This window comes from Mauremys mutica, chromosome 20 (assembly GCF_020497125.1).
Source record: "Mauremys mutica isolate MM-2020 ecotype Southern chromosome 20, ASM2049712v1, whole genome shotgun sequence".
NCBI lineage: Eukaryota > Metazoa > Chordata > Testudines > Geoemydidae > Mauremys > Mauremys mutica.
This window is the reverse complement of record NC_059091.1, coordinates 25963591-25979200: the sequence shown is the minus strand read 5'-3', so window position 1 is coordinate 25979200 and position 15610 is coordinate 25963591. Positions and strand designations below refer to the sequence as shown.

The 15610-nt window shown below is 43.8% G+C and overlaps 1 protein-coding gene across 3 annotated transcripts in view; it reads left to right on the top strand.

Moving 5' to 3' along the window:
• LOC123354114 (GEM interacting protein) overlaps nucleotides 1-15610 on the top strand; it is a 56880-nt gene that overhangs the window by 3219 nt on the left and 38051 nt on the right. The window contains exon 2 of one of the 3 annotated variants that reach the window (XM_044995799.1): nucleotides 807-944. In XM_044995799.1, coding sequence (XP_044851734.1) covers nucleotides 807-944 — 138 coding nt within the window. Of the gene's footprint in view, nucleotides 1-806; nucleotides 945-1024; nucleotides 1119-15610 lie in introns of those variants that run through there. The other 2 variants (XM_044995801.1, XM_044995800.1) reach the window with 2 other exon arrangements.

Genomic DNA, 15610 nt, shown 5'->3' with positions numbered 1-15610 from the left:
GCCATTGATAGACAGACTCTCCATGAACTTAGCTAGTTCTTTTTTTAACCCATTATACTTTTGACCTTCACAGCATCCCAGGGCACCAAGTTCCACACAGTGAACCTGTGTTTTGTGAAGTATTTTTTGTTTTAAACCTGCTGCCTATTAAATTAATTGGGGGACCTCTGATTCATGTGCTATGTGAAGGGATAAATAACACTTTAATACATTTTCTCCACACTATCCATGATTTTATAGACCTCTAGCATATCCTGCCTTAGTCATCTCTTTTCTAAGATGAACAGTCCCAGCCTTTTAATCTCTCCTTGTACGGAAGCTGTTCCATCCCCCTTATTATTTTTGTTGCTTTTCTCTGTCCTTCTTCCAGTTCTGATATATCTTTTTGAGATGGAGTGGGCAGAACTGCATCCACTATTCAAGGTGTGGGCAAACCTTGGATTTGGGTCAGGTTCCAAGGGTCTACTTCCTGACTCCATTCCACCTAGTACATTGAAGTTTTCACATCTGGAGGAAATGCTTTTCTCTTGGATGTTAATTATTTTCTCTTGCTTCACTTGTGTGTGGGAGCAATAGGGTGTCAGTGCCCCCACAGAGGGGATTTAGCTCTGTCTGGGGGGCAGAGAGATACTTACGTGGAGAGGGAGGGGGGAAATTATGCAGTGAAACACTAGTCATCAATTTTTCCCCTTTCACCTTTTTTTTTAATTATCCCTCAGTATTAAATCATGGGGATGTTTTCTTTTCTTTTTTTTAGACAAATAGCCTTCATTACTTATAATTGTTTATTACTATTCTTATTTCAGGAGCTGTTGTTTCAGGAGCTGTTGAAGCTAAATTGGCTGATTTGCTGCAGGCCATCTCTTCCCTCCTGAGCAAGTATCCTGCTTTGAATTGTGAAGTTATCCAGCTTGCCACATCAGCCCTCATCACCAGCGTGAATGGTAAATCCCCAACCTGAAAGAGTCAGAAGCGTGTGCTATTTATTGTTTGTACTGGGGTAATGCTCAAAAGCCCTGGTCAGGATCAGGGTCTCATTGTACTGGTGCTGCACATATGGAGACAGGTATCTGTGCATGCGTAGAATGTATGTTATTACAGATGTCATGAAGCAGAAGGTAAGGAATTGTCAGTATTTATTCCAATTAAAAGTCCCATTCTGGGGGAGAAGCTGCTGCTAAAAGTTATAAAGGGAGGAAAGTTCAGAGCTGAGGCATCTTCTTCCTTTATCATCCTATATCCGCAGGCGCCTAGGGCATCCACTGGTTTCTGCTGTTTATTTTTGTACTGTGCTGGTAGATGTCTTATTTGTTTCTCTGTTCAAGGCATCTGCTCCTTATTTAACTTTGCTGTTACACTAACATGTTGCTGACATCACTGTAATTTTCACTATTAAAGGGTCTAATGGTTAACCCAGGGAACAGTAATCAGGATGCCTAGATTCTACTTCTGGCTCACATCTAGTTGCTTGAGGGACTGGCTGGGAGTCAGGACTCCTGGGTTCTGTTCCCAGCACTAACTCGCTATGCAACTTTAGACAAGTCATTTTACATCTGTTTCTGTTCCCCCATCAGTGTTTAATTAAATAATCTTTATAAAGTGCATGGGAAATTAGAAGAGGTAGATGGCATTATTACTCTTCTTAGGCACTGATGTAGTCCTGCAACAACCTAGCACTGGGGTAAATGGAGGAGGAAGTGTCCATCTTCGTTATGGATTTGCTGGCATTGGGAGATTGGAAACAAATCCTTAATATTTTTTTATCCTCCTGTTGAGTGTAGTAGTTACCTTCCAGGGGGCTCAGCTTTCAATTTCTCCTTTGGGTCACTTAAAGAAAGCAGAGAGTTACTCAATTTGAGAAATACAATCTCCCTCTCACTTGAGAAGGGAATAGCAAAGCACAGTGGACCCCAGGCACCAGAGTATAAGTTTTCTCCTGTAACACCCTTCCTGTGGTAGGAGTAAGGAACACTTGCTCAGTCATTATGGCCATTGTTCTTCTTTTAAAAGCTGCATTTTCTTCTGCTTCTTCCTTGTGAAAAGAAAATGTGTGAGATGCAGCTGCCTGCAAATCCCTCACTGTCAGTGTCAATGTCACAAAAAACATTGTTCTTAGAACTTCCTAAACAGCTAATTCTCACAACCCCTCTGTGAGGAGGTAACTAACTTTCCCCACATTACAGCATAGTAATTGTCAGAACCAGGATTATCACATGCTAGTTTTAGTACTTAGTCCCATGCCTGAGCCACTAACTACAGCTCTTTCATTCTGAGGCCAGTTCAGCAAGAGTACTGAAGGGGAGACTGGGAATTTTTAGAGCAGAAGTTTAGAAAACTTTATTTGCAGAGAGTTGGGGAGCCTCTCAGGGTCCTACTGCAAGCTGTGACTAGCAGACCTCATTAGGGCCTCTTCTCAGGCTGGCCCATACCAGCTCTGACTATTCTGCATCCTGGTGGCCTGCTTGATTCAGTTCAGATTGGATGATGGCAGCTTTGGCTATTATTACCACCTGGTCATTTCTACACCACACAGGAACAAAAAGAACAGGATATTTGTGGCACCTTAGAGACTACCAAATTTATTTCAGCATAAGCTTTCATGGGCTACAGCTCACTTCTTCAGATGCATAGAATGGAACACACACAGAGGAGATATTTATACATACAGAGAACATGAAAAGGTGGAAGTATGCATACCAACTGGAAGAGTTTAATCAATTGTGATGAGCTATAGCAGGAGAAAAAAGAAACGTTGAAGTGATAATTGAGATGACCCATAGAAGGTGTGAGGAGAACTTAACATAGGGAAATAGATTCAATTAGTGTAATGACCCAACCATTCCCAGTTTCTGTTTAAACCTAAGTTAATTGTTAACAGAACCCAAACCACAGCCTTCCGTACCTCACGGGAAGAGTTAGACCCTACTTAAGAGCAGCATTGTATTTCAGGCAAATATTTTTGCTAGCAGAGTGCTAGGATAAAAAAAATCTGTTTGAAGATGAAGAACCCAGTATTTTCCTAGTTTAAAACAGTAAATGCAATTCAGGAACATGTACAGGAGATCATGCCATGCTGTCTCCCCGGGAACCTAAGGATATTCACCCCATCTGGAAGGAAGATGCAATAGCTAGCTACTTTAGAGCAGCAGCTGTGCCTTTCTGCCACATTTAAAAGGCCTGCCCCCCACCCCTGGGGCTGGCATCCTGGGAAAAAAAGTTCTTATAAAAAGACCAGTGCTTTTCCCTATGGGAAAGGTTAATAGGAAACATAGAAGGGGCTGCTCTGCAATGTAGCACTTAACTTTTTCTAATGCAGTCACTGGATGTACAGCTGTTAATTAGAAAAGCAATAAGTAGATGCAGCAATTGTCTTGTAGGAGATCTCAGTGCTGGGTGCAAATGAAAAGGCTTTCTGCTCTAGGGATAAATTATAATCTTGCTTCAACTACAAATGGAGAGATAGGGACTATTTATGAGATTAAATGTCTACAGGGCATGAGTGTCTATTACTCCCTGTATGTTGATGTGACTGTAGAAGCTGATCCATTTCTGAAGAATTCCTGTACTTCCTTTTTGTGGGCATCTGCCCAAAGAAAGCTCAGGATTCTGCTTTCTGTGCTTTAACAAAACCAATACAGTAAGAAAAGCTGAGTGGTTAAACTCATGAGGCTGGGAGTCCCGACTCCTGGGTTCTACACTAGGTCAAAATAAAGGGTACCTCCCTTCCCTATTGTTGGTGTACTTGAACCACTATTTGCAGAGTTCCTCACATGGGGATTAGATTCTTCCTGGGAATGTTCCTTGTATTCTTTCTACATAGTTAGGAGTTGCAGATTTGCTAAGAATGAAATCCGAGCAGCCAAACAATCCTTCCCTAGTGCTATCCTTTCTCCTTCTCTCCCCTGGAACACTGCTCCTCCCCCTCTAGAAGAGTAACTGAAAACAATTGGACTGTAATGGGAAATAATGTTCTCATTATTTAATCATCTGTCCCTCACTACTTCTGTTTGTAAAGGTCATGCAGTAATTAGTAATTAAAGCAAATTAGCTGAAGAAGCTGCCAGTTCAGAATTGATGCTCCTAGTTCAGCTCCTTTTGGAGTCCTGAAGAAATTTGGAATAGGCCTGAATTGCAAATTTAATTTTCAAACTTCCCCAAAGTTCATTGTGCTTGGAATAGAGTGATCAGATGTCCTGATTTTATAGGGACAGTCCTGATTTTGGGGGCTTTTTCTTATACAGGCACCTATTACCCCCCACCCCGTGTCCCAATTTTTTACACTTGCTATCTGGTCACCCTAGCTTGGATGCAGGGTTCTGGTTTGAATCCATGTCTAATAGCCAGATGTGTTGTGTTTTTCCAATGCTATAGTAGCAGGCTCTGATACAGCTGCTGGCTCTAGGTATGTGAATTCAGAAATATGCTAAATGTAAATATTTAGTACTTTACCCAAACTTTCAATAGTTTATATATCCCACAGCTCCTTGCAATGATCTTGGTTCCAATAAATCTGTGGAGTGAATTTTTCCTTTCTGAAAATGTTCAGTTTCCTCAGGCTTTGCACCCACTGGCGTGTACATCTCAAAGTGATTTATTTAGAAAAGTCTTGCTAGTGAGCCTGGGTTTGGTGTTCAAACAGGGAGGTGAGCAGAAACTGCTAGGTGTGGAAGGCAGAAATGAGTTGGCAGCAGAGTGAGTCAAAGCACACGCCTCTCCCCTCTGACTGGCTGAGATGGGAGAGGAGATCGGGGATTTCGGGATCTCTGGTGTGATGTTTCCACTAAGAGTTTAATGGGGACTGACTGAATTGGGTACAATATGTCCTGATTAAGGAAAGTTCTACTAATAATCCAAATAATTTGAGGTTGGAGGCACTGATATTCAGATAATTGCAGAGAATAGCTCAGAGACCTGAGTGTGGGAGATCACATTTAAAACATGAGAAGGAAATTACACTTAATCCAGATTAGAAATTTGATATAAACTTCTATTGGGCACTATTTTATACTGTATGATGGAGACACCATGAATGAATTTAATGGGTTTCAAAAGCAGCCCTGTTGTTATATTAAGAACTTTTATAGTGCCAGGAACTTCCTAAGAATTAAAGTCTCTGCAGTGCCTAAGATTTATTAGCATTTATCTGTTGGTATCACATTGTAGCCCTGTTTGCTATAAATGTCTTTGCACAACATAAAACACTTCAATAGCACTTTTTATCTATAAATATCAAAATGCTTTACAAAACTGGGTAGGCATAATTATCCCCAGTTAACAAAGTGAAACTGAGGCACAGAGAGGTTAAGTAGTTACACAGTGAGTCAGTGGTACATTTATTGGAAATGTAATTCAATCCTGTGTTCTAGTCACTGATGTAGGCGCATGAATCTGAAGTCAAGAGACTTCCACCAAACAGCAGACTAGACCTTAGAAAAGAAACAGAACATGTGGATACTGGTTTATTTTCTCTGTTCCTTTGTTGTGTTTATCAGAAAAGTTGGACAATAGGTCTAAAACTTTCTAGTTCTGAAATTTGTTCTGAATAAGCACAGAACCTGTTGCCACCACAAACAGGCAGAGAAGTTGCACTGCTGCTGCTTTCCTGAAGCTGAGCTTTTGTTTTTAGGTAGCAAAAGGGGAAAATGTTCAGGAAACAAAGGTAATTCCACATTAGGGAGAAAAGGGAAAAGAAGAACAAATTCCCCACAGCCTGCCTGGAGAAGATGTGACTGAGAGCTGAATATTGGTGAGGGCACCAGAAGGAGGAGGGAGAATTGCTAGCCACCAGCATAGGAATCCAAGGGCCTATGGCTTTCTTTGTTTCCACTGAGGAACTAGAGTAGTGGTTCTCAACCTTTCCAGAGTCTGATTTGTCTTGCGAACCCCAAGATTCACCTAACTTAAACACTACTTGCTTACAAAATCAGACCTAAATATAGAAAAGTGTCACAGCATGCTATTACTGAAAAATTGCTTACTTTCTCACTTTTACCATAAAATGACACAATAAAATACATTAAAAAATAAAACAATTATATTAGAATATATTTATTGTACTTGTATATCTGTGATATTTGAGCCTATTTTGAAGCCCAAACCCTGCTGCCTATGACTGAAGCCCTGTTTGCCACCCCCTGATGCCAGCCCTGCACTTGCAATTCCCCCATAACCCATCCTGTGACTCCCCTGGGGGCTGCAACTCCCAGGCTGAGAAACACTGATCTAGATGATTTCAGTGCCACGTAGAAACCTCTGAGTACCCCCATGGGTACAAATACCCCTGGTTGAGAACCACTGAACTAGAGAACTCTTTGACTTACATGTGCTGGTACTTCATCTTGTGTATGTGGGCACAGATCTGTGGGGCACATCTTGTGTATGTGGGCACATCTGAGGGTATAGAGGATAGAGATGGGCCTTTATCTCCACTGCAGCTCTGAGCACCTCCAAGCTTTGTAGACCTTGATCTTAACACAAACTTTGCAGTTTAGGCCCTTCTTTCATAGGAGGATTGCATGAGTGTGAGGCTCATTGAGGCATCTGGGCATGAGGGTACATGTGGGGAAACAGGGAAAGCTTTCCAACCTGTCTTTCACATATCTGGAGATGTTTCATGTTTGACTGTTACAAGGAGATGGGGTGGAACCAAAGGGAGTGCTGGCATTAGTGATAGAAGGTGCCTGTGAGAGGCTGTTCTGGTTAAGTTTTTCAGCAGAGGGAGATTTCAGTGTGACTGCTTTGTTTAATGAAATAACCACCCCCGCAAATAGCTACTTAAATTAGAGGTGGACCTGAGCCCCAGTTCAAATACCCCAGATGCTGAAGGTTTCTAAATACAAATGTTGAGGTTTAGGCTTATCTTGTGCAGATGATGCCTAAGCAGCTGGTGAGCAGCAACACACATGTATCCAGCCAAGCCCTTCCATAACTTGTAACCTGGCTTTTCATGCTCTTTCTCCTTCTGCTGTTTGCACTGACGTAAACCAGGAGAAACTCCTTTGACGTCAATACAGTATCTCCAGTGTGCGTGTGAGGAGATTCAGACCTATAATGTCACCTAGATTTTTTTTATTACCAGTATACAAACAATCCCAAACCCCCCAAATGAATATGACAGACATTTCTGTAGCTGTATAATAATGAACACACAATGTTCACATAGGACTGAAAAATTTCAACCCAAAAGGTAATTTTCTTTTTAGGTTATATATTTATAAAAGATAGGTGTTTAGGATGGAAATGCTGCCGTGGCCTTAGCTCTCATAAGTCCTCCAGCAATGCTATAATCCTGACTCTCTGTGAGTAGTGTATGTGGTAGGAGAGACAGGGTTCTGTACTTGTGGTTAAGAGGCTGCCACAGGAACAATGATGCAGCTGCAGTGAGAATTCTAACGGACTGTATTACCATAGCAATTGGCAGAGAGGGGTGAAAGGAAAATCATCCTTCTTGTGGCTTCTGTGAACCACAAGCCACAAAAATTCTGGAGTTCCTGCGACAGCTGCTTTTCCAACCAGCATTGTACATTGTCACAATGACTCTGGATCAGGCTTCCCACCCAGGAATTTAGTTACTGTATTGGTCTTGAAGAGACAACCCAATGAGAGAGGGATCACAAGATTGAGTCAGAACAAGGAAGAAGGCTGATGAGTTAGAGGAAATTAAATGTTTTGTGTCCACAGTTCTGCATTTTAAACCACAGAAACTTGTCAACACCACTTACCCTAAAGCTCGCAACCAATAACGTTCATGCTCATAGCTGCAGGATGCCCTTTTATACCCACCCAGAAACAGCCACATGAATAGAAATAAGTGAGCGGCTCTGACTTCTTCATTGGGTCTGGTTACCTCATCACACAGGTGGCATATATCCTGCCTACTATGGAAAGTGGAGAAGCGATTGGTTCTAGCATGTATTACTCATGGGAGCACAGGTAATAAGTCCCTTAATTTCCTTAGTCTGACAACCCTGAGTTCTGAGATTCAGCTATCAATTCATATTCATGAGGAAAGCTAAAAAAACAGAGTATTTATTATCATGAGTTAAACACCTTTGAACCTGGGATGCTGTCATGGCCCGCTGTGAGCAAGCAGAGGCATGAGGTTTGAGGTCAGGGCTGCTGATCACATGTTGATGCACATGGTCGTCAGCAGCCAGGCCTTGCTGAAAGATCATGGAGGGATAGTTTCATAGTCCTTGGTGCAGCAAGTTCAGCAGCCAGGACATTAGTTGGTGGGAGGAGGGTAATCAGTGCATCGGCAAGGGTCAGGGGCAGTCTGGTTAGCGTAGATAGCAGGCAGATTCAGGTTTGGGCATGTCAGGATAGTGTACAGCCAGGTCAGAAGACTGGTTTGGGTAGCAGGAGTTTGTTCTCCAGGGGGTCTGGGCAGCAACCAGCCTAAGAGACTAGTTGCTCAGACAAAAGGTGGTGCAGGAACAGGAAGCTGTAAAATTAAGTGGTGTCCGGTCAGTTTGCTGTCATCTGACCCAACTGAGTCAGCAGATGTAGCCTCTGGTTGTGAAATATTAGCTGCAATTCTCTAGTCCAACCCTGCAGTGGTGTGAAGGTATGGCTGTCGCTCACCAACCCTGCAGACCTGTGTTTGCAATCTGTGGCATCTGACAGAGGCTGAAGTTATAGGCAAGAGCCTTTCTCTGGTTATATAGAGCAAACAACTGTGTCTTTTATAAATAATTATTTGTGAGTCAATGAAAGAAAATGAATTGTTTCACTGCCAAGCATGAGAGACCTATGTTTATGCCATGAGACTGGTTCACCTTTATATTATGATCAGTAATTGCAGGGGAAGCCACTGAAGTTTACTCTGACTGTAGGGTGAACCCTAGAGTTCACAACTCACTTTATGTAGATAAATCTATAGTTTTTGAATAAATGTGTCTTACATTTCCTATATCACTGGTTTTCAAACATATAAGTATTTCTGTGAGATTCATAGGTTTTAAGACCAGAAGGGACCTTTGTGATCATCTAGTCTGATCTCCTGCATTACACAGGCCATAGAATTCCACCCAATTATTCCTGCATTAAGCCCAATAGCTTGCTAATGATCTAGAGCATATCTATTAGGAAGACATCCAGTCCTGATGTAAAGACTTCAAGCGATGCTTAGTTGTCTTCAAGATGGGCTTCAATCTGAGAAACCTCCTCATGGGTTTTAGGGTGTGTCTACACTTTGAGCTGGGAATTACACTCTCAACTCGAGGAGACATACCCACACTAGCTCCACTTGAGCAAGTATTCTAAAAATAGAGTATGGCTGAAGTGCCATGAGCAGCAGGAGGGGCTCCTCCAGGTACATGCCTAGAGTGTACATGCCTAGCTTGGACAGGTACATACTTGGGGTGGCTAGCCCTCCTGCCGCTTGAGCCATAGTGGCTAGCCTATTTTTAGTGTGCTAGCTCAACTGGAGTTAGTGTGGGTATGTCTCTTTGAGCTGGTAATTATACCCCCAGCTTGCAGTGTAAACATATCCTAAGAAATACTGACTCGAGCAAGGAGCAGATTGTGTCATATTAGAGGTGAGCTGGGGAAACCAGAACTCAACTTTGAAAAATCTTGGTCAGGTTTGGGTTTTGCAAAACCAAAATTTTGAGGGATGGGGCGGGGAGTGTCTCAGTTCCAGTTTGTCCAAACCACCAAAGCGTGGAACAAGAGGTTCAGATAAGTGAGGGGTTTTGGTCAATTTCTACTATTCTCCTGCTGTCCCAAACCAATCCCTCTTCTCTTGGTGTGACTGAATATATTATTCTGGAATAAGTGCTGCTACATGGTGCTCTACTGAAATATTTTAAGAAGAGTCTTTTAAACCAATGGCCACATTCACTGTGCATCTAGTACCACTTGCATGTTCCCACATAAATGTGCACTGACTCATACCCCAGGAGTTTGGAATTGTGGGTTATGTTTTCCTGGGGTGACAGTGAAGGTTACCTGTATACAAGAACTCAGAACAGTGAGAGTTTGTGCTGCTGTAGGCACTGAAGCCAACGGAGTTGTAAAATGGGCCCTTCTTTGTTGTTCACAGACAGATCTGAATGTATGCAAACTGCACGATCAAACAAATGTACACTGCACACAGTTTCCTTACACGGAAATGTGTCTGCAGGAAGTAGATTGGTTAAAGCGGCTGCACTTAGACCAGGGCTTCTCTGTCAATTCCCTTAGCATGCGACTCATATGGACTCTCTGGATAACCTGATAACATCAGAATTGGTCAAGGATTTGTGTTTTATTCAGCTTGGCTGCGATTCAGAGCTGGGTAAACTGGGACCCTGCTGCTTTCAGACCAAAACACAGAAGACCCAGTCATGGGAGACCCTGAACCAAGTGGTATGTGATGGCATTTGAAATAACTTTGTGAAGGGTTTATAATGTAAGTTCTATGGGATAGGGGCCATCTCTTGTGTCAGTCTGAAATGCCTAGCAGGCTGTGGTAGATCAATGGTAAACTAACGTTCCTGTGTCTTTGCCTTTTCATGAAGACCTGGCCTGTTCCATGTGCTTTACTACAGCTCTTTCTTTCTGCCTGATGCAGCTGTTGGTTAGTTGTAGTGGAAGCTAGACTCGTGTAAGAGAAAAGAATGCAGAGCCTCCACTGTCAGGAGTCACGGGCTCCAGTGTTCTCTCTGAGAATGTGGATGTGTCTCCTGCAGTACACAGTGCCACTCTTCTGGGTTGAGGTTCTTCAAACCCTTTTTGTTGTAACCCCTATTTTTAAGAGTCTCTTCCTCAACAATAAACATCCTCAGGCCCAACGGCATTTTCCTATTTTCAATAGTGCAGAAATAACCAGTTCAAAGTTTCACATGCTTTTTTTCTAACTTAAAAAAAAGAAATAAAAAGCCAGCTTTGTTTACCAAACGCAACACTCCAGGTGACTTCCCATTCAGGGAGACAAAGCTTTGCTAATTGGAGAGAGAGAGAAAAGAATGGAACAATTACATTATTTTTATTTTGCAAACAGGCGATTGCACACATGCTCAATTTCCACCATTAAAGATTTCAGCAGCATTTTGAGCCTATAGGGACTTTTTGACCATTAATAGTATGAAGAGATCTTTAGGGTGAAAAAAATGCTCTTTGTGGTATAACATGCTAGTATTGCTGATTGTTGTGATTTGAGGGTGAGGGGTGTGTGTGTGTGTTGCTTTTACTAGAGAGGAGCAGTTCTGCCTGATGGAAAATGGCCTGAAAATGCCAAGTCTGTCACAAGTATTTGATTCAACATTAGCCAGCAACCCAGTGTCATTCCATGCAACTGAAAGCCTGACCCAAATAGTTTTGGAAAGAGAGGGAGTTTAGTGGTTGCAGCAGGAGGTGGGGAGTTAGGACTCCTGGGTTCTGTTACAATATCTGCAGCTGACTCTGTGATGCCTTGAATGTCTCATGTCACCTCTCTCTCTCCCTCAGCTTCCCAATTTGCAAAACTGGGATAATTATACTGACCATAGGTACTGGGAGCCATATAGGGACCTTGATAGGTAAGATCTCATGGGGGGATTGTGAGTCTAAGTTCATTAACATTCATAAAGCATTTTGAACACCTCAGTAAAGGGCAGAGTATTATGATGTAGTATTGACATTACTTTGGGTACTGCACATTAGCTGTGTTACCTATATTTTGACCAAGTTGCCTGCTTTTTGAATTTCTGCAGAACTGTTCAATATTTCTCTGTATTACACCCATATCTGTCATCGTAGCCTCTCCCCAGAGGCTTGGGACCTAAGGGTATCTTAAAAGGGCTGTCTCCTTCCTGGAACTGGAGTAAAATTTTGTCTAATAATTTTTTTTTCTATATTATACTCATGTCAGGTATCTCACCCCTTGCTGAGAAAGTTTGACTTTGCCAGTCCTCTGTTTCCTATCAGTTATGTATGATTTGCTTTAGTGCTTTTGCTTGGGGTGATGCACACATGAAAGTAGGTGGAGAATGTGAGAAATACGGAGGAGATTATAGGAAATGGTCTTGTGTCTGTAAAACAGTTTGGTTCTGACTTTTCCAATAAATCTGTGAAGCATTGTGTTGTAAGGTTTCAGAGTAGCAGCCATGTTAGTCTATCCGCAAAAAGAACAGGAGTACCTGTGGCACCTTAGAGACTAACAAATTTATTTGAGCATAAGCTTTCGTGGGCTACAGCATCACTTCATCGGATGCATGTAGTGGAAAATACAGTAGGAATATATATATATATATATACACACAGAGAACATGAAACAATGGGTGTTACCATACACACTATAAGGAGAGTGATCAGTTAAGGTGAGCTATTATCAGCAGGAGAGAAAAAGAGCTGCCCTTAGGCATACGCAGCATACACGGCTGCATAGGGCACACGAAAATTTGGGGCACCATTCCCCTCGCGGGTCGCGACTGGAATCCTCTCTTCTCTGGCCCCACCCCCATGCTGGGCCGGCGGGCTTCTCCCTGGCCCTACCAGACCAGCTGAGGACTCCAGCCTCAGGCTCTGCCGCCCCAGCGAGCTCAGAGTAGCGTGGTCGGTCAGTGGCAGCACAGCGGCCTGGCCCACCGCCACCCAGAGCGGCGTCCCTCCCTGGACCTGGCCTGCCTGCGCCGCGGGGGCCAGGATGGGGCCAGGACAGGAGGAGGGAAACTTCCATGTGAGTCAGCGGGAGGGGCAGGGGGAGCCAGGCCTCACGGGGGAAGGCAGGAGGGACTTAAAGTGACAGTGCGCTCATGTCTCTCTCTCTCACACACACACACACACACCCTGGCTCTCACACACATACACTCACGAGTCACAGTCCCCCAATGCAGTGTGTCTCACACACACTGGCTCTCACACACACACACACTTGTATTATTATTGTTATTACTGCTTGGTACTTCTTGTCAAAATGCTCGTGGTGACCCAGGAGTGGCTAGGGGCTGCAGGAGGGCCATGGGCTCTGGCAAGATGCAGCCCCCATGTGACAGCACAAAGCCCGCCTTGAGCCACTGCTGCAGCATCTGCTATGTACAAGCTCGGTGTGTGTCAGTAAGGGGGGGAGGAGTTCTGGGGGAGGGTCCACAGGTGGGGTGGGGGCTGTGCCCCCTCGACACACTGGGGTCAGAGGCTCTGGCTGGGGCCCACCTTCAGTGAAGCATAGGGGCAGCAGTTTAATAATACTGTGTAGGGCCCCAAAAATCCTAAGGACAGTCCTGTTTATCACTTCTCTGAAGTTCAGCTCAGTCTTCTCTCTCACAAGTAGCAGCTTGAGCTACTTTTTCTGTTAATAATAGGACGATGAGGTGCGAGGAGATGTCTAGGTTACCGAAAATAGAGAAGCTTTCACAGAGGAGAGTAGCAGGACTTCAGAGAGCTTCAGACTAGTTTATTTGGTCAAATTTGGATCATACTCTGCAGTGCAAACAGTGGACTTTGAGTTACTGCCCCTGAGATTCATATATCCTTACGTGGAGAATAGCTTCAGTTCCCAGTGATACTTAAAAGATGAACATGGACTGAGAACTGAGGCCCTGTGTAGTTGGAGTGCTTGGGCCAGCTCTGCAAACTGTATTGCAGCCAAAGAGAAAAGTGATCTGTTAGAAAATAATAGTTCTTTGCGGCTGTGATCAGTATCAAGAGCAGGGAAAGAGGCAGGCACCACTGGGAATTCCTGCAGCAGCCAGAGACTCTGGAAGGCTGGTACCAAACTGAAGAGTCAGCTGTTCTAGGGTTTGAGAAAATGCACTTACTGTGAAATGAGGCATCAGTGGCTGAAAGGGAAGTGGTGCTTCTGCCATTCTGCAGAGCAACAACTTCTCCTTCTAAAAATATCCATACTGCTCTGCACACCCACTACTGGGGGAGCCTGCCTTTCCCACAACAAGAGCAAATGGAGAACAAGGCTAATGGGGCTTTTGCAGGGTAGACATAGATCAGATGACTCTTGGTCTAGTTATCTCTGGAGGCCAGGAGAGTGACAGGCCTTTGCTCACTCTAGCCCTTGAGAGTTGGACAGCTGTGCCCCAGCATTAGCCTTACACAGCAGTCCCCTTTCTTGAGCCTGCATGTTGCAAACCAATATGCAGAGTTGGTACTGGAAGGGTTTCATTACTGTCTCAGTCACAGTGATGGAACAGACTAGGGGTGCCAGGGGTCCAATTTTGCACCGGGCTCTGCATGCTGCTCCCACCCTGAGCACTGGCTCCACACTCCTATTGGCCGGGAACCACAGCCAATGGGACCCAGGGGTGGTACCTGTAGGTGAGAGCAGCGTGCAGAGCCTCCTGGCCCCCTCGCCTAGGAACCGGACATGCTCGTTGCTTCCGGGGTGCAGCATGGAGCCAGGACAGGCAGGGAACCTGCCCTAGCCCTGCTGCGCCACTGACTGGGAGCTGCCCTGTGGTAAGCCTGTGCCCCAACCCCCTGACTCAGCTCTGAGCCTCCCACCCAAACCCAGAGCCCTCTCCTGCACCCCAAACCCCTCACCCCCCTTCACCCCAACCCCCTTCCCCAGCCCAGAGCCCCCTCCTATACCCTGAATGTGCAAGGATATTCTAGATAATAGGGATGCTAGAGACTTCACAAATCTGCTTCAGCCTTCTGCATCAGGCATGAAAGACCTTTCTTCCCCATAAACTTATTTAACTTCTCCATGAAGGCCCTCACTGCACCATGATCCCTCTGCTACCAGACTGCTGCACTCCCTGATCATCCTCGTGATGTGTCTGTTTCCCATCTATAAAAGAGGGATAATTATTTCCCTGCCTCACATGAGGGTTATGGGGCTTAAGTAATATTTGTGAAGGGCTTTGGGAGCCTCAGATGGAAGGTACCACAGAAAAGCAACACATTATTATTCTAGTATCTAAATGACATTTATCCTGTTTCACCCTTATCCCACTATTCTTTTCCCCAGAACAAGTATTCTTTGTGAAAAATTATTCCTCTTCTTCTCTGGTACTGACCAGTGTGTTTGTTTACTTATATAGTGTTAAGATCTCTCATAAGACTCAAGGTAGTTTATGGCTACACATATTAATGGATTAGTAGTACCAGTACCTAGGAGTTACAGTAATGGACAAGTTTCAGAGTAGCAGCCCTGTTAGTCTGTATCAGCAAAAAGAAGATGAGTACTTGTGGCACCTTAGAGACTAAAATTTATTTGATCATAAGCTTTCGTGGGCTAAAACCCACTTCATCGGATTCATGCAGTGGAAAATACAGTAGGAAGATTATATATGTACACACACATACATACATACACACACATATATATATACACACACACACACATATAACGAGTATTACCATACACACTATAACAAGAGTGATTAAGGTGTTTTTTTTCTCCTGCTGGTAATAGCTCACCTTAACAGATCACTCTCATTAGAGTGTGTATGGTAACACCCATTGTTTCATGGTGTGTGTGTATCTATATATCTTCCTACTGTATTTTCCACTGCATGCATCCACTGAAGTGGGTTTTAGCCCACGAAAGCTTATGCTCAAATAAATTTGTTAGTCTCTAAGGTGCCACAAGTACTCCTGTTCTTTTTTAGTAATGGACAAGAGGCCCATTGTACTAAGTACTGTGTAAACACAGAACTAGGCAGTCCTTGCCCCAAAGAGGTTACAATAAGAG